Source organism: Drosophila sechellia, chromosome X, assembly GCF_004382195.2.
Source record: "Drosophila sechellia strain sech25 chromosome X, ASM438219v1, whole genome shotgun sequence".
Classification (NCBI taxonomy): domain Eukaryota; kingdom Metazoa; phylum Arthropoda; class Insecta; order Diptera; family Drosophilidae; genus Drosophila; species Drosophila sechellia.
Genome location: NC_045954.1, coordinates 3,635,485 through 3,654,947, shown reverse-complemented (window position 1 = coordinate 3,654,947; position 19,463 = coordinate 3,635,485). Strand labels below are relative to the sequence as shown.

Below are 19,463 nucleotides of genomic sequence, written 5' to 3'. Positions count from 1 at the left end.
CTGCGAATAGTATTTATGGCCGCCTATCATTAATGCCATGCCCAGAAACAAGTATATACATATGTACATCTATTGGCCATAGCCAATCGGCCGATCTGCGATAGTCCGTAGCCCGACATTGTTATTGTTATTGTTATTGTTAACGTTAACCATTATTGCTCAACGAGAGGCCCTGACTGTGCGACAAGTGAACTTTTTGTTTTGCTTCTTGCTTTCGATTTTACGATTGTCACTTACTTGGCTCCCAGATTGCATGGTGTCTAATCTTCATAATGCCAGCTATGCGATCGATTGAGTAACACTTAATTAAAGCCATCAAGGCATTCGGGGTCTGTGTGTCGATTGAGCGGGTTGCGTGTTGACACACACAGACATCGAGTACTCGTATCCCCAGCCAGCTATTATGCATCTCGTATCCATGGACTTATGGCGTCGTATCTGGGCGAGAAACTCTTCGCTCAGCCTGGGGATTACACTTAAGACCTTATCAATTAGCAAACTGGTGGTCAGGCGGCGATAGGGTATCTTCGATTAAATCGCAACCACCAACCTACGCCCTAAGAGGTGGGCCAATCGCACAACTCGGCACGGGGCCAAATCGCACTTTGTGCCGATTAAGTAATCGGGCTGAAAGGGCGAAGGGAAAGCGAGATATAGCCGATGGCCTAAGACAGCCAGATACCCACACAATCATACTCGTTCTTAGGGCAGTGCTTCAAGGGGCTCCGATCTTCTGATAGAGGGGTACTTATAGATCTCAAGATCTCGAAGGCTCGGAGTCCGATATCAATGAAGATAGGCGGTGAAGTGTTTGCCCAACTGATTAGATTTGTACATCAAAGATATAAAGACGTCACGTCAATTTCAAAAATACAATTTATTATAAAGATCCCCATACATTCCCAATCTAAATAAATAATTTCTTATAATTAGGGTGACTGTCCTTTGCCTTAGTTGTCAGAAATCCAGGCTACAGCTCAAGTATGCTTCACAGACAGCGGAATCCCGAATTCTCTAGCACAGCCACATCCATATGCAGTTCGAGCTGCGAATCCAGTCGCCCGATGAGCAGCTCCGAATTCAGTCGCAGTAAGTATCATCAGTTTTCCAAAGACCACCCATATACATATGTATGTACTTTCTACAGCTTGGCACTTCGCCCGCCTTCGAGCTAAGGACGATCGGTTGCAGCACGTCCACTTCGTCGAAGGTAACCGCAACGGCTTCCAAAAGGTAAGTCTGAGGTCTGGACTGGAATGCAGTGGGAAATTGACAACCTTTTCGGCACATGTATCAATATATTTCCGGAACTGTGCAATCTTGTGGTGTAGCGCGGCGTTTTCGTGAAAAACCTTAGCAATCTCGACGCGAAACAATAGCTAATGCGGACCATAAATCTTTACAGCTGGATGGTTTTATGGCTGCCTGGGAAAGTCCAACAAATTACTCAAAGCCGTAAAGAAAACAAACATAGATAACAGGCACTTGGCACTCGACCATTTTGCACGGCCAGGGGTTTAATCGCCAGATAGGGGATAGGAATATGATCGAGATAAGATCGATTCGTACCGGCCAGCTCATTGGCTCGGCTTAAAGAAAAGCGAGGGGATATCCACAAGATTCAGCGCAGATAACATATTGAGCACAAGATAACGTTAGATCTGACAACAACGGTATCGCAAATAGGATATGGCTTCCTAGAACCACATTCCCTCTTTTAAGCACGCCAAACGCCAAACAGTTGACACAACAATGGCTATAAGCTGGAATACTGTGGGTGCACTGTGTCCACAGATAGGGATGCACATTCCACAAGCCTTCTGAAACAACAGGAAACACTGCTCGGACAAATTAGGAGGAATACAGCTGTAACACGCCCGATTAGGGGACTCCCAGCGATAGCGCCCGTCGGTGGGCGGGGTGTCCACTAATTCAGCAACTCGTCATTCCAACAGCATTGAACTTGACTGTCGCAGCTTTGCGCGAAAGAGAGGGCGGTGGTGGGAACACCCCCACAGTAGAGACTAAGAGATCGCCGCTGCAGCTGCAATGATCTCTGCAGAGCGAGCTACACGGAGAGAAACATTGTATAGGAATGAATATTTGGCTATTTTCTGTTGGCATTATACTTCGCTCTTTATTTAAACTGTTTGATGTCGTCGCTCTGGCTGAATAATAGGTTCACAAATTCAATGTTATATTTTGTGGATTACACATGGTTTTTTTTTAGTGCAGAGAGCACAGCTTGAAGCGAGAGCAGAGTTTATCTTGCTCTCGCTCTCTTGCACCCTCTCTACACCACGCCCCCCCTCCCTATCACACCATCCCCACCTGTTTATCTTAAAATTTAATTTGATTTTTGTTCTTGCTCGAATTGTGTATTATTTGTTTTTTTGGTTTTCGGTGTCGCGACTGCGCTGCCAACGTAGCCGCCGACAGCGAGTCAAGCTTAAAAGCGCAGCTTGCAAATGGACGGAGCATCATTTATCGTCGGCCAGCGACGGCGATCGTTTTATGGCGTCGACCTGTTGATCACCTCCCAACAACCCCCTTTCACCAGTGTCTTTTTTAATGTAGTACACTCTGTACAACTTTTTTTGGCAACGCAAATCGGTGCAAAAAACCTTTTGTGTCAAAACGTGTGCGTGTGTTTTCCGTTTCTCGATTTTCGGGGCACTTCGACAAAATTCCAAAGTGCACAGCGCGATTAGGTGACTCTTGTTCGAGCTCATTAAAGCGCAATTAAGAGGTAGCCAAGAGGAGGACAAGGCGAGCCAATGCCAAAATGGCAAGTGAAATAACTAACGGTAAAAACGGACAAAACGTTAAAAACGGACAAAAAGAGGAGTCCGATTCTCAGATTGCGGTAAGTGATGCCAGCAAGTGAAATGCTGAATAAAGGGTGCAATGATAAGAGGAGAGAGTGTGAAGAAGTGGGCGAGGATAGCAGATCCCATTCCTTCCATTTTCCCAATTCTTGCATCCCAATGAACGGGAGTGCTGCAACCATGGATTTTCTTTCGGTGTGAAAAGCGGAGAGCATGAAGAACCGCTACTTATCATATTTAGTTGTCAATTGAGAAAGTACAGTGCACACAAAGGCACACATACTTACACATTTGCCCAACTGAACGTGCAGTGGGTGTTCGAGAAAAAGAAGCGCACAAAGTTCCAATGACTTTTCTTCTTTCTACTCTCTTCGCCACTTGCTTCGTTTTCTTCTGCTCCCAAGGCTATTGATCACAGCGGCAGCGCAGCTGACCTTGAACGCCCCCGGCGATCGATAAATGTGTGTCAACCAAAAGCGACAGCAAATCGAGATCCTTTTATTGCCCGCAAATTGATTGAATTAATCGTCGTGTGTCAGAATCAAAACAAGAATCGAATATGTCTTGTTCCATGATAGCGTCTATCAATAAATACCCTTTAATCATTTACTAATCCAACAGAAATATTTGCTAAGCAATTAAGGTCGATCAAGGTTAAAAGGCATGCGAATTATTTTTTTATACCATTTTTATTGTATTCAATTTTTTACACGACACCCGTAATTAAAACTATTTATTGCAGTTGAATAATTGAGGAGCTAAAATTAGTAGCTAAGCTTTGATAAATACCACCAATCCATGTACATATTTGTAATGGGACGTTTTCCAGCAACTGTTGCAGCTAATGTACTCTTGTGAAAAGAGAGTAAAATCGATAGTGACCCAGTTTGCGGATCGGGCTACACAAATGCATTTACCCGAGCTCTGTTATCATTCTTCGTCCGCTCGCCTGCCCCGGAGTTACCGGCGATAAGGTGTAGACTGGAGTCTGACACTAGAGTCTAGACAAGCCAGAGACTATCAGCTGTAGCTTTGATCTCACCATCTTCTGTTCGAGCCTCCCTTTAAAGCCCCCAACCCTTTTAAGACTCTCTGGGGATCTTCTATTGTTTGTTAATTTATTTGCCTATGCTTAACAACTGTTACTGCTCGAGGTCTCAGTTAGGGACTGGGAGCGGAAGAAAGGCCGAGAAGAAAGACGGGTGGCAGATCGAACTTTAAAGCTCGGGGCCAGCTCCGGAGAATTCTTAGTTCGATACTGAACGTTGTCTCCGACAGACGGGAGCTCAAGACCAGAAATTCTGCGGGGGCCAAAAAGTAGGGTGCATAGATTGTGTAGATTCGAGCCGAAAATCAGAAACCCCACAGTGTAGCGATCATTACGTAAAGCTCGTTATGGCATTTGTCGGCAATGCAGTTGTTGGCCCGGAGAATTGCAAATCGGCAACGGTGAGTCTTGTGAAGAGCGTGGAGCGCTGGGGCGATCGAAGGGATCGGAAAGGAGGATGAGGAGAGGCACTTGGCCTAGGCCGTGGTGTGCACAGAATTCTCAATCATCAATGGTTAACGTACGTACTCACTGACAAACGGAGACACTGGTAGGGACAGAAACCCGTTTGCGTTCCGTTGCTCACCTTGGCCAAGAGACGCGGTAAATCACAATAGAAAACTAAATAGCCAAGCAAAACAAAACAAACCCAACAAAATCGAAAGCCAAATCGAAAAGAAGGCGTTGTGACGACAGAAAGCAGCATTTCCATGAGAATAGGCTTAGAAAACGCCAAAAAGTTAAGGGCCATCCGAAATATGTATGTACCTTAGAAATACCCTAGTGAAATGACCTCATCTAACACTTGAGAACTGCCTCCAATCCAATATCAATTAAACAAACTGAAAAGTTCCCCAAGTTACGAGTCATATTTGTAAGCTTCCGGTTTCCATATTATCAAAAAATGAAAACGGGGATTTCGTAGCCATAGGCAAATTCCAAAAGCACCATAATAGCTAAACTATTCAATCGTTTTTAATGCGACGCATTCAAAATCAAAGTCTCACAACTATAAAAATGTTAATTAAATTGGTTAAATGTTGTACATTTAACCCTTGTAATTCTTTATAAAATCACAACAATTTGTTTAATACAATAAATAAATAAATAGTCACATGCTAGTTCGAGACTATTATAAACAGATTAAGAGTATCACGCTTTGAAAAGGCCGTTCATATAATAGTTAATTTATGGCACTGCTTTGTTAGAATCCATAGAAGTTTCAACAAAACAAAGTAAACTAATAGAAAGTTTCTTTAGCCTCTTTGCGATGGAATGTCAAATGCACCTAAAACCCAAAGATCTTTTGGCGTCGCGTGTTGTATTTAATTCTATCGACATGGGTACTTGGCGTATAATTGCCAAGTCAGTCCATGAAACGACATATTCTCACTGGTGGGACATTGATAAAGAAATGTAGAGGAGATAGTGCTACAAAGGGCAATCAGATCGCGATAGTTGAATGACAGTTCTTCTACCTCTCCCGACTAGCCAACCATTCCGTATCCCAAGTCGGTGGCCTTCATCATCAGCAATGAGTTCTGCGAGCGATTCAACTACTATGGCATGCGCAGTGAGTAACCTCGGCGACATATCCATTTTGTCCTTTCTAATAAATTTCTTACTTTTCAGCCATCCTGGTGCTGTACCTCACCAACAAACTGGGCTACAATGAGGAGACGGCAACCGTACTGTTTCACACGTTCACCATGCTGGTCTACATCTTTCCCCTGATCGGAGCTCTTATCGCCGATGGCTGGCTGGGAAAGTACAAGACTATATTATATCTATCGCTGGTGTACAGCCTAGGGGCTATGGTGGTATCCTTTGGTGCCGTTCCACTATCGGGGATGCCAACTAAGTGAGTGTATACCGCATGGCATGGTTGTCATCATAAATTAATTTATCGCCATTTAGAGCTGTGACCGTTGTGGGACTCCTACTAATTGCGATCGGGACCGGTGGAATCAAGCCATGCGTTTCCGCCTTTGGGGGCGACCAGTTCTCGCTGCCCGCGCAAAGTCTCCAGCTGGCAAAGTTCTTCTCGCTATTCTACTTTGCCATTAACGCAGGATCTCTGATTTCGACCACGTTCACCCCGATCTTGAGGGCAGACGTCCATTGCTTCGGCGATCAGGATTGCTTCTCGCTGGCCTTTGGCGTGCCCGCCATCTTGATGATCATTTCGGTGGTAATCTTCATGGCCGGCAAGCGGTTGTATAGGTGTCAGCCACCTGCTGGCAACATGATCTTCGGGGTGTCGCGTTGCATTGCGGATGCGTTCAAGGGATGGCAAAAGCGCAGGCACTCGGAGCCAATGGAGAGCTTTCTGGACTATGCCAAGCCGACGGTGGGGTCCCGAATGGTGCAGGAGACCAAGTGCCTGGGTAGAATCCTACGACTCTTTCTGCCCTTCCCAGTCTTCTGGGCCCTCTTTGATCAGCAGGGTTCGCGATGGACCTTCCAGGCCACACGAATGGACGGCAATGTGTTTGGTTTTCAGATAAAGCCCGATCAGATGCAGGTGGTCAATCCCCTGCTCATCCTCGGGTTTCTGCCACTATTCGACTATATAATTTACCCTGTTCTGGCACGCTGTGGAATAAGGAGACCACTGCAGAAGCTCACCTTAGGCCTTCTCCTGGCAGCCTTAGGATTTTTCCTCTCAGCGGGTCTTGAGATGAAGATGGAGCAGGCTGCCTACAGAGCAATGCCCACAGAGCCCGATATGGCCCACCTGAGAATATACAATGGCATGCCCTGTCGCTATGAAATCTCGAGTGTTGTGGTTCAAACTTCTCGCTTTATCGAACCTCTGAATGTGTGGGAGGATCTTTCACTCCAGATGCCCGAATCCAAGGAATACACTTTTAATGCTCAGCCCGTATCCGGAGAGTGCCCTTCCATCACCGGCAAGTTGCGTTTGCAACCAGGAAAGTCAGTGAGTTACTTCCTAGCCCAGGACAAGCTCGTCGAGTTCGCCGATGGATTACAAATGTCCGCCACTGACACTGGTCGCAGTTCGGTGAGAGCTCTGTTAAACACGCCAGACGACGAGGGACCTGTTCTTTTATCAACTGAGTCAGCCACATCCCAGGAGCCACCGCTAACCCTGAACAAAGGCAATCTGCCGCAGCTCCACAGGATCACGCCTGGCTTCGCTCGGGTAGACATCAATGGCACACAGGTGGCCAGCTTCGAGGCCAAAGAAGGTGGACTCTACAGCCTTCTGGTGACGGGAAGTGCCCGCGATGGTTACCAAAACAACGTGGTCGAGGTGGTTGCCCCCAATACCGTATCTATTCTGTGGCAGCTGCCCCAAATTGTCGTGATGACCGCAGCTGAGGTGATGTTCTCCGTGACAGGCTTGGAGTTTTCTTACTCACAGTCGCCGCCCAGTATGAAGAGTGTTCTTCAGGCTTGTTGGCTGCTCTCGGTGGCCATTGGTAACATGCTTGTCGTGGTGATTGCCGAATTCAAATTCACCAGCTCGCAATCCGGAGAGTTCACCCTGTTCGCCAGCCTCATGCTGGTGGACATGATGATCTTCTTGTGGCTAGCCCGCAGCTACCAGTACAAGGATCAGCGCGAGGACTTCGAGGACGACGACGATGCGACAATCGATAGTGTTATGCAGTCGAAGCCCAAGAACACTACAGTTGATACTACCTCAAGGAAAACAAGCGGCATTAAGGCGGAACCGGGATACGGAGCCTACCGCAATCACGCCTACGACAACGATTTCTCGGAGGCCTAGATGCCCGATTTTCGTACTTAAAGTCCATACCCATCATTTAGTCGTAGTCGTAGCCTTTTATTTATTTTATTTGTTCGCATTTATTTATGTTTGTAGTTGGCTGTAAATACCTTCGTTTGTACGAGTATTCTGTAGATGCATTTTTTACCCAATTGTTTTGTAAATACATTTTATACGTTTTATTACATATGTTTGGCATTTAAATACTTATTAATTATTATAATTGGCACTGTTTAATATGTTCACGATACAATAATATTGGCTATTAGCTATGCACAATTTAAAACTTCAGTTAAGGTTTGAAAATGAACTATGTCCCAAAATTTGCTGTTAATGTTAGCTGTTATGTGCAATACAAGTATAACAGAAATGCAGTTGGCCGGCGTTACCGGCTCGTTGGAAAAAGATACTGTGGTTTTGGCCGTTTGTTGAGAACTGTATCTTGTAGAGCATTTGCGTTCGGAGTTGAAAATGGAAATTCAGTGAAATATGTAGTGATCGATCGGTAATAATTAATTGCTTGATACGTTTAAGCAAGCTTGTAAGGCAAATACACAAAAGTTGTAAGTAAATTTAATCGGATACCAGGGCACCACACCCGAAAAGCGTGGAGATATTAGAGACATGGGCGTAGTTTCACGTACGAGCTGACCCCTTCGGCTTTTTCGACAAGTGGCAGCCCTAATGGCAGTCGTTTTTTCGCCGACATGCATTTAATGCGTAGTCACCGAAGAGAAGTGTTAGTAACCGGGCCTGCCCTTTAAAATTAAATTTAAATTGAGGAAAAATCACCTAAACATCCAAATCTTCGGATATTTCATAAGGCAAGATGTAGCGTCGAAAGAAAATTCATCGAACGGCACTGCCATCATCGCAGGCAATCCCAAAGAAGCCATTTAGAATGCAGGCATCCAGGCAAAAACCAGAAAACGTGCCTGTGGCAGCTGCAGTTCGTGGCCTTGACGAACCCGGACAATAGAGACCCTGGGAACCTCACCCAAGTGGCTTATAGGGGTTGGACTGGACTCAGGTAGGCGAAGTCCCGAAAACCGAGGCTACATTCTTGCCACCGCTGCTAAATCGATCATCAGTCTTCGGCGGCATGGCTAAGTGGAAACTTCTCGTAAGAAACTCTTCCCGGAGGAGTGCCAAGTGTGGAATTTTTGTTATATTTTTTTAAAGTGCGTTTTTTTTTAAAGGTGAAATTAGCTACAGATAGGGAGACCTAACGCAACAGCAGCGAGATGTGCTCCATCGGGCAGTGATAACTTCTTGGCATCCCCAACCTTAAAAATCCGACTTCAATTCAATACAGATAAGCCCAGCTTCAAGCCCAGTACTCGCTCCATAGATTCATTAAACCTTAATGAACCCAAGAAACACTCAAAAAGTAAGAGATTCTTCGCCTGAGCTGCAATTCTTGCAATTCTGGCGTCTTCGAGGCATCGAAGACGCGGCTATCTGAAAGAGCGAAAGTGGTGCGAGTGGTGCAACTTGTGCCACTGCCAGCGGAGTGGATGAGCCCCATATAAACTGAACCTTGCAGACCTACAAAGACCCTGTGGCAGATAAATCCGGAGGGAGAAATACTCCCGCCCGAAAAGTAATGAAACGAAAACGCTTGAGATGGAAAAGTCTGGCCGGAACGAAAGAGACAAATGAACCCAGAGCGTCCGCTTGTCGCCACTTGCGTTTCGAGAAGACGCGTACGCATACCTCTGTCGAACGCATGTGGCGCTACGCGGATGCGAGCGAGACAATGATACTGTAGACAAGGAGAGACGGCTCCCTCTCTCCATCACTCTCTGTCGCGCTGGCCAGGCGTTTGCATCGCAAGCGGTTGAGTGAGACGGCCATAGGGCGGACTGCAAGTCCCGAAAGAGAGCGGTAAAGCCATATAACCCCGATAAACAATAATCGACACATCGAAAGATGCGTATAACGCATGGGCATCCCTCGGAAAGCAAAGTGTTCAGACCGCACTCACGAATACCGCTCCGCTCTGAAAAGACCGTCCAAATCTGTAAGAAATGCTTGGCCAGGAGCCTAGAATCGCCATAATGCAGTAAACGACTGCAAAAGCAGCTATAACTCTAACCGAATCTGACAAAAGCAAGAGCTATGCGCTCTATTAAAGTCACAAAAAGTGTCATCGTAACGTTCACCACTCTTCACATTTCATCAAAGTCCATTTCTGGTTCGTGCTAAGCTGTATTGAAGAGATTATGTTTCATTTGAAATTGTTGGTTATCACTGCCCTAGGAACTCATCAATTTATGTGATTATAGTGACTAAAGTATTTGTTATGAGGGACTTGTAGAATTAGGAGCCATGCCGCCGCTTAACTAAGATCTAAAAGCCAAGAAGCTACACCCAGAAGAAACTGCCGCTGCATAGATTCTTAAAATGAGCAAAAAAGCTGACCTGAAATGGCTATCCACCGACTGAAGGCCATCGAAACTTTTAGATTTTATCCGCGTTAGCACTGTTCAAAATCTCAAGCTAGGCCACTAAACGAACTATTCATCACAAAAACCGCACAAAATATTCATTCATGAATCAGTCTAGCTTATTTTTCTATTGCTTTGCCATTTTAACAAGTACTCAGAAATCGCTCGAAAAGGGACATTTTTATTTTGCTTTGATTTTGTGCCTTAGTTTTGAACTAACCAAAATATTGCTTGCAGAAATTAATCAGTTTATTAACTGAAAAAGCCCTTAAATTAACTGCCAGGAGGTGAGTTTTTGTCTTCGATTCTTGGAAAACGTTGAGTAGGGGCCCAACTAAAGGAAATAGGCCAGACAAAGCCTGTAAAAACCTATACAAATATAAAGTTCTAAAAGAAGCCAATGTGAAACTGTTATACAAGCTGGTCGAAAGTTATGCGATGAAGAAAACGTATAAAAGTGAATAAATGTTATCAAACGGATGATTAAACATGCGTTTGTAAACGAATGATGAAAAATAATATCAAAAAGCGAATTAAGTGCTGTTCAATCGTTTGTCCAGCACTTGATTTGCGAATGGCTGAAACTATTCGCTTAAACTTATGGCAAAGCGTGTTAACATAAAAAATAAAAAATTAAAAAAAAATAAAAATATCCTTACACCGGGCACCTACAATGCGTTTCCACCCGGGATTCAAGCAAAAGCTATTATTCTATTGGCCTTGATTATTAACATATTTCTATGCTGTGTATTCTTTCAGATGAGTTTTGAACAGAGACGAAACTTGGAGCCTCGCGGAGCCAATGTTTTCAATTGATTTTTGTTTTTAATTGCCTGTATTCGAGTCGATTTCCATTAATTTTCCATTTAATTAATATTCTTAAACATTAGCCGACTAATTCTTGAACCTAAATTTCCATTCAAAAGTCATCTTTTCTTCGTTGGTCCCTGCTTGAGCTTGAAACATTGTGCCAAGAATTTTTTCTGTTCAATTGAACCTTTTCTCTGCAAATGTCCTGCAGAAGAGGAAACCCATTACAGACTTGTGCTTTCTCCTGAATGTGATATGCAAGCAGGTGTAACAAAGCCTATGAAATCCGGTCCTACCCCACATCAGGCCATAGCCAAGAAGCTCCGCCTAATACAAGAGAAGATTATACTAACCAGATTGCTATCTTTCAGATCCGACCAGATGTAGATCATATTCTGTGAACTAACCCTTCTGTGTTCAGCACCTCGTCAATTGTTCTAAATTGTTTCTTTTATGTTATGTTGTGTTGTGTTATCTAAGCATCTTCGGTTGTATTTTACCCAGACCCCTTGACTTTCTATTAATTTTCCATGTTTTAACATATCTTCGTGTCCAATTCGAATCACCAACCATACTATTATTATCTAAGGTTCGTGTTTCGGAAAACGCTCTAAAAGGCGCAATTTTAAATCGTTTTCCGAAATGGGAATCAAATATAAGCCATATTTTGAACTGCGTAAAACGAATAAATGGAACGGTATTGAAAGCCTACGCTTTCATTACGGTTCTAGAAGTATAACTAAAAAAGAATGAAAAAAGAAAAGAAAAACACATTTACTAACAAATAAAAACTTGCTGATCAACGTTCTACGCAGTTCTTAGAAAGATGTTGAAATGAACACAGCCAAAGCAAGTAAAAATGTGTGGAAACGTTATACGAATCTTCACCAAGTGCCCAAACTATGAAAAGAAAATTGATATCGTTATACGCCTGAGCCGATTCGCAAAGAAACAAAATATGTTTATACTGCGGAAAGCGATTGTAATGTGGCTTTCTTTGGGAATCGGCATAGGATTTTCAACGTGAAGCTTGCAAATTTTTGAACTACCAAATTAAACGAGATTTGAATGAAGTAAACAATGGTCTTTATTATGGTTGGGAATTTGTGCTTTCGGTTAAATTTAAACAGTTGTAGCAACAAACATTTATGGAAATCTAAATGTCTCTAAAAAAAATTACGAAATTAACCAGCAGGAATGGGCTGGAAAATGACATGGACATTACTCCGCCCACCAATGAGGCTTGACAGAAGACAAGCGAGGGACCTCATTCTCCGATCAAATGGGCTAAATTAATATTAGCCAAAAGGACCCAAAGGGGAAGATGGTATTCCCCGTTTGTATTAATAAAAATTACAATTTAAGAAAAAATGACAAATTGAAAAGCCACCAAGGAACCAACAGTGGAAGCAAGGATTAATTATAATTTTGAATAATAATTTAGATTACCTAATAGCATTGGCAATCGCAATTTTATTGATTCTCAACACCACGCGACTATTGATTATGAAGTAGCAGGTGTATATTGGCATTTCACTTTTGGACAACCATTTTTAATGCTATTGAGAAAATACAGATTCTTTTTTACCAAAAATAAACAAAATATAAATTGCCAAAAATCTGATATTTACAAACGGGGTTTTCTCCATAACTTGGCCAAAAAAGATATCACCGCTAAAATGAGGACTGTTTTGTGCTGCCAATAAACATAGCTAACTATCCCTATCACTATTTTTATTATAATCAAAAATAAAATTTTTAACAAATTTTCGCATTTTTGATAAGGGGTACCATCATTAAAATTTGCGAAAAATTGCAAAAAAATAGAATTTCTGTTTCCGAACACAGGTCGATAGGGAATTTTATTACGAATTCAACGAGGTATGGCATTTCACTTTTGGACAACTATTTTTAATGCGATTGAGAAAATACAGATTCTTTTTTACCAAAAATAAAAAAAAAAAAAAATTGCCAAAAATCTGATATTTACAGACGGCGTTTTCTCCATAACTTGGCCAAAAAAGATATCACCGCTAAAATGAGGACTGTTTTGTGCTGCCAATAAACATAGCTAACTATCCCTATCACTATTTTTATTATAATCAAAAATAAAATTTTTAACAAATTTTCGCATTTTTGATAAGGGTAAGGGGTAAGGGGTCATTAAAATTTGCGAAAAATTGCAAAAAAATAGAATTTCTGTTTCCGAACATAGGTCGATAGGGAATTTTATTACGAATTCAACGAGGTATGGCATTTCACTTTTGGACAACTATTTTTAATGCGATTGAGAAAATACAGATTATTTTTTACCAAAAATAAAAAAAAAAAAAATTGCCAAAAATCTGATATTTACAGACGGCGTTTTCTCCATAACTTGGCCAAAAAAGATTTCACCGCTAAAATGAAGACTGTTTTGTGCTGCCAATAAACATAGCTAACTATCCCTATTACTATTTTTATTATAATCAAAAATAAAATTTTTAACAAATTTTCGCATTTTTGATAAGGGGTACCATCATTAAAATTTGCGAAAAATGGCAAAAAAATAGAATTTCCGTTTCCGAACACAGGTCGATAGGGAATTTTATTACGAATTCAACGAGGTATGGCATTTCACTTTTGGACAACTATTTTTAATGCGATTGAGAAAATACAGATTCTTTTTTACCAAAAATAAACAAAATATAAATTGCCAAAAATCTGATATTTACAGACGGCGTTTTCTCCATAACTTGGCCAAAAAAGATATCACCGCTAAATTGAAGACTGTTTTGTGCTGCCAATAAACATAGCTAACTATCCCTATCACTATTTTTATTATAATCAAAAATAAAATTTTTGACAAATTTTACCAAAAATAAACAAAATATAAATTGCCAAAAATCGGATATTTACAGACGGCGTTTTCTCCATAACTTGGCCAAAAAAGATATCACCGCTAAATTGAAGACTGTTTTGTGCTGCCAATAAACATAGCTAACTATCCCTATCACTATTTTTATTATAATCAAAAATAAAATTTTTAACAAATTTTCGCATTTTTGATAAGGGGTACCATCATTAAAATTTGCGAAAAATGGCAAAAAAATAGAATTTCCGTTTCCGAACACAGGTCGATAGGAAATTTTATTACGAATTCAACGAGGTATGGCATATCACTTTTGGACAACTATTTTTAATGCTATTGAGAAAATACAGATTCTTTTTTACCAAAAATAAACAAAATATAAATTGCCAAAAATCTAATATTTACAAACGGGGTTTTCTCCATAACTTGGCCAAAAAAGATATCACCGCTAAAATGAAGACTGTTTTGTGCTGCCAATAAACATAGCTAACTATCCCTATCACAATTTTTATTATAATCAAAAATAAAATTTTTGACAAATTTTACCAAAAATAAACAAAATATAAATTGCCAAAAATCTGATATTTAGAGACGGCGTTTTCTCCATAACTTGGCCAAAAAAGATATCACCGCTAAATTGAAGACTGTTTTGTGCTGCCAATAAACATAGCTAACTATCCCTATCACTATTTTTATTATAATCAAAAATAAAATTTTGACAAATTTTACCAAAAATAAACAAAATATAAATTGCCAAAAATCGGATATTTACAGACGGCGTTTTCTCCATAACTTGGCCAAAAAAGATATCACCGCTAAATTGAAGACTGTTTTGTGCTGCCAATAAACATAGCTAACTATCCCTATCACTATTTTTATTATAATCAAAAATAAAATTTTTAACAAATTTTCGCATTTTTGATAAGGGGTACCATCATTAAAATTTGCGAAAAATGGCAAAAAAATAGAATTTCCGTTTCCGAACACAGGTCGATAGGAAATTTTATTACGAATTCAACGAGGTATGGCATTTCACTTTTGGACAACTATTTTTAATGCTATTGAGAAAATACAGATTCTTTTTTACCAAAAATAAACAAAATATAAATTGCCAAAAATCTAATATTTACAAACGGGGTTTTCTCCATAACTTGGCCAAAAAAGATATCACCGCTAAAATGAAGACTGTTTTGTGCTGCCAATAAACATAGCTAACTATCCCTATCACAATTTTTATTATAATCAAAAATAAAATTTTTGACAAATTTTACCAAAAATAAACAAAATATAAATTGCCAAAAATCGGATATTTACAGACGGCGTTTTCTCCATAACTTGGCCAAAAAAGATATCACCGCTAAATTGAAGACTGTTTTGTGCTGCCAATAAACATAGCTAACTATCCCTATCACTATTTTTATTATAATCAAAAATAAAATTTTTGACAAATTTTCGCATTTTTGATAAGGGGTACCATCATTAAAATTTGCGAAAAATTGCAAAAAAATAGAATTTCTGTTTCCGAACACAGGTCGATAGGGAATTTTATTACGAATTCAACGAAGTATGGCATTTCACTTTTGGACAACTATTTTTAATGCTATTGAGAAAATACAGATTCTTTTTTACCAAAAATAAACAAAATATAAATTGCCAAAAATCTGATATTTACAGACGGCGTTTTCTCCATAACTTGGCCAAAAAAGATATCACCGCTAAAATGAGGACTGTTTTGTGCTGCCAATAAACATAGCTAACTATCCCTATCACTATTTTTATTATAATCAAAAATAAAATTTTTAACAAATTTTCGCATTTTTGATAAGGGGTAAGGGGGTAAGGGGGTCATTAAAATTTGCGAAAAATTGCAAAAAAATAGAATTTCTGTTTCCGAACACAGGTCGATAGGGAATTTTATTACGAATTCAACGAGGTATGGCATTTCACTTTTGGACAACTATTTTTAATGCGATTGAGAAAATACAGATTATTTTTTACCAAAAATAAAAAAAAAAAAAATTGCCAAAAATCTGATATTTACAGACGGCGTTTTCTCCATAACTTGGCCAAAAAAGATTTCACCGCTAAAATGAAGACTGTTTTGTGCTGCCAATAAACATAGCTAACTATCCCTATTACTATTTTTATTATAATCAAAAATAAAATTTTTAACAAATTTTCGCATTTTTGATAAGGGGTACCATCATTAAAATTTGCGAAAAATGGCAAAAAAATAGAATTTCCGTTTCCGAACACAGGTCGATAGGGAATTTTATTACGAATTTAACGAGGTATGGCATTTCACTTTGGGACAACTATTTTTAATGCGATTGAGAAAATACAGATTCTTTTTTACCAAAAATACAAAAAAAAAAAATTGCCAAAAATCTGATATTTACAGACGGCGTTTTCTCCATAACTTGGCCAAAAAAGATATCACCGCTAAAATGAAGACTGTTTTGTGCTGCCAATAAACATAGCTAACTATCCCTATCACTATTTTTATTATAATCAAAAATAAAATTTTTGACAAATTTTACCAAAAATAAACAAAATATAAATTGCCAAAAATCGGATATTTACAGACGGCGTTTTCTCCATAACTTGGCCAAAAAAGATATCACCGCTAAATTGAAGACTGTTTTGTGCTGCCAATAAACATAGCTAACTATCCCTATCACTATTTTTATTATAATCAAAAATAAAATTTTTGACAAATTTTCGCATTTTTGATAAGGGGTACCATCATTAAAATTTGCGAAAAATGGCAAAAAAATAGAATTTCCGTTTCCGAACACAGGTCGATAGGGAATTTTATTACGAATTCAACGAGGTATGGCATTTCACTTTTGGACAACAATTTTTAATGCTATTGAGAAAATACAGATTATTTTTTACCAAAAATAAAAAAAAATTAAATTGCCAAAAATCGGATATTTACAGACGGCGTTTTTTCCATAACTTGGCCAAAAAAGATATCACCGCTAAAATGAAGACTGTTTTGTGCTGCCAATAAACATAGCTAACTATCCCTATCACTATTTTTATTATAGTCAAAAATAAAATTTTTGACAAATTTTCGCATTTTCATTAAAATTTGCGAAAAATGGCAAAAAAATAGAATTTCCGTTTCCGAACACAGGTCGATAGGGAATTTTATTACGAATTCAACGAGGTAGGGCATTTCACTTTTGAAAAACTATTTTTAATGCGATTGAGAAAATACAGATTCTTTTTTACCAAAAATAAACAAAATATAAATTGCCAAAAATCTGATATTTACAGACGGCGTTTTCTCCATAACTTGGCCAAAAAAGATATCACCGCTAAAATGAAGACTGTTTTGTGCTGCCAATAAACATAGCTAACTATCCCTATCACTATTTTTATTATAATCAAAAATAAAATTTTTGACAAATTTTACCAAAAATAAACAAAATATAAATTGCCAAAAATCGGATATTTACAGACGGCGTTTTCTCCATAACTTGGCCAAAAAAGATATCACCGCTAAATTGAAGACTGTTTTGTGCTGCCAATAAACATAGCTAACTATCCCTATCACTATTTTTATTATAATCAAAAATAAAATTTTTAACAAATTTTCGCATTTTTGATAAGGGGTACCATCATTAAAATTTGCGAAAAATGGCAAAAAAATAGAATTTCCGTTTCCGAACACAGGTCGATAGGAAATTTTATTACGAATTCAACGAGGTATGGCATTTCACTTTTGGACAACTATTTTTAATGCTATTGAGAAAATACAGATTCTTTTTTACCAAAAATAAACAAAATATAAATTGCCAAAAATCGGATATTTACAGACGGCGTTTTCTCCATAACTTGGCCAAAAAAGATATCACCGCTAAATTGAAGACTGTTTTGTGCTGCCAATAAACATAGCTAACTATCCCTATCACTATTTTTATTATAATCAAAAATAAAATTTTTGACAAATTTTCGCATTTTTGATAAGGGGTACCATCATTAAAATTTGCGAAAAATGGCAAAAAAATAGAATTTCCGTTTCCGAACACAGGTCGATAGGGAATTTTATTACGAATTCAACGAGGTATGGCATTTCACTTTTGGACAACAATTTTTAATGCTATTGAGAAAATACAGATTATTTTTTACCAAAAATAAAAAAAAATTAAATTGCCAAAAATCGGATATTTACAGACGGCGTTTTTTCCATAACTTGGCCAAAAAAGATATCACCGCTAAAATGAAGACTGTTTTGTGCTGCCAATAAACATAGCTAACTATCCCTATCACTATTTTTATTATAATCAAAAATAAAATTTTTGACAAATTTTCGCATTTTCATTAAAATTTGCGAAAAATGGCAAAAAAATAGAATTTCCGTTTCCGAACACAGGTCGATAGGGAATTTTATTACGAATTCAACGAGGTATGGCATTTCACTTTTGGACAACTATTTTTAATGCGATTGAGAAAATACAGATTCTTTTTTACCAAAAATAAACAAAATATAAATTGCCAAAAATCTAATATTTACAAACGGGGTTTTCTCCATAACTTGGCCAAAAAAGATATCACCGCTAAAATGAAGACTGTTTTGTGCTGCCAATAAACATAGCTAACTATCCCTATCACTATTTTTATTATAATCAAAAATAAAATTTTTGACAAATTTTCGCATGTTTGATAAGGGGTACCATCATTAAAATTTGCGAAAAATGGCAAAAAAATAGAATTTCCGTTTCCGAACACAGGTCGATAGGGAATTTTATTACGAATTTAAGGAGGTATGGCATTTCACTTTTGGACAACTATAACTATATAACTATATATAATACAGATTCTTTTTTACCAAAAATAAACAAAATATAAATTGCCAAAAATCTGATATTTACAGACGGCGTTTTCTCCATAACTTGGCCTAAAAAGATATCACCGCTAAAATGAAGACTGTTTTGTGCTGCCAATAAACATAGCTAACTATCCCTATCACTATTTTTATTATAATCAAAAATAAAATTTTTGACAAATTTTCGCATTTTTGATAAGGGGTACCATCATTAAAATTTGCGAAAAATGGCAAAAAAATAGAATTTCCGTTTCCGAACACAGGTCGATAGGGAATTTTATTACGAATTTAACGAGGTATGGCATTTCACTTTGGGACAACTATTTTTAATGCTATTGAGAAAATACAGATTATTTTTTACCAAAAATAAACAAAAAATAAATTGCCAAAAATCGGATATTTACAGACGGCGTTTTTTCCATAACTTGGCCAAAAAAGATATCACCGATAAAATGAGGACTGTTTTGTGCTGCCAATAAACATAGCTAACTATCCCTATCACTATTTTTATTATAATCAAAAATAAAATTTTTAACACATTTTCGCATTTTTGATAAGGGGTACCATCATTAAAATTTGCGAAAAATGGCAAAAAAATAGAATTTCCGTTTCCGAACACAGGTCGATAGGGAATTTTATTACAAATTTAACGAGGTATGGCATTTCACTTTGGGACAACTATTTTTAATGCTATTGAGAAAATACAGATTATTTTTTACCAAAAATAAACAAAATATAAATTGCCAAAAATCGGATATTTACAGATATTTATTTTCTTCATAACTTGACCAAACAGGGTATCATCGCTTAAATAAATACTGCCACGATTAATATCTGTTAGGAAGAGGGTCCTATTACAAATTTAAGGAGGTATAAATCCGC

At 38.5% G+C, this 19,463-nt stretch overlaps 1 protein-coding gene across 3 annotated transcripts; it reads left to right on the top strand.

The window, feature by feature from the left end:
* Positions 1–965: 965 nt before the first annotated feature.
* LOC6612560 (peptide transporter family 1) lies at positions 966–7,820 on the top strand. 3 transcript variants are annotated; one of them, XM_032725975.1, is made up of 5 exons: positions 966–1,089; positions 1,148–1,233; positions 5,368–5,449; positions 5,509–5,737; positions 5,794–7,820. In XM_032725975.1, the coding sequence occupies exons 1-5, from the start codon at positions 984–986 to the stop codon at positions 7,631–7,633; spliced, it is 2,343 nt and encodes a 780-aa protein (XP_032581866.1). In that variant the 5' UTR covers positions 966–983; the 3' UTR covers positions 7,634–7,820. The 3 variants fall into 3 exon arrangements, with proteins under 3 accessions (XP_032581866.1, XP_002037068.2, XP_032581867.1); XM_002037032.2 differs by lacking the exons at positions 966–1,089; positions 1,148–1,233 and adding an exon at positions 2,478–2,866 and having other exon boundaries at positions 5,794–7,818; XM_032725976.1 differs by lacking the exons at positions 966–1,089; positions 1,148–1,233 and adding an exon at positions 4,086–4,277 and having other exon boundaries at positions 5,794–7,818.
* Positions 7,821–19,463: the final 11,643 nt, after the last annotated feature.

Bases quoted from the DNA above. Each gene is read 5' to 3' on its own strand.
- LOC6612560 (XM_032725975.1), top strand. From the start codon at position 984: ATGCTTCACAGACAGCGGAATCCCGAATTCTCTAGCACAGCCACATCC. The intron at 1,234-5,367 runs GTAAGTCTGAGG...TCTCCCGACTAG, and splicing joins ACCGCAACGGCTTCCAAAAG to CCAACCATTCCGTATCCCAA. The intron at 5,738-5,793 runs GTGAGTGTATAC...ATCGCCATTTAG, and splicing joins CTATCGGGGATGCCAACTAA to AGCTGTGACCGTTGTGGGAC.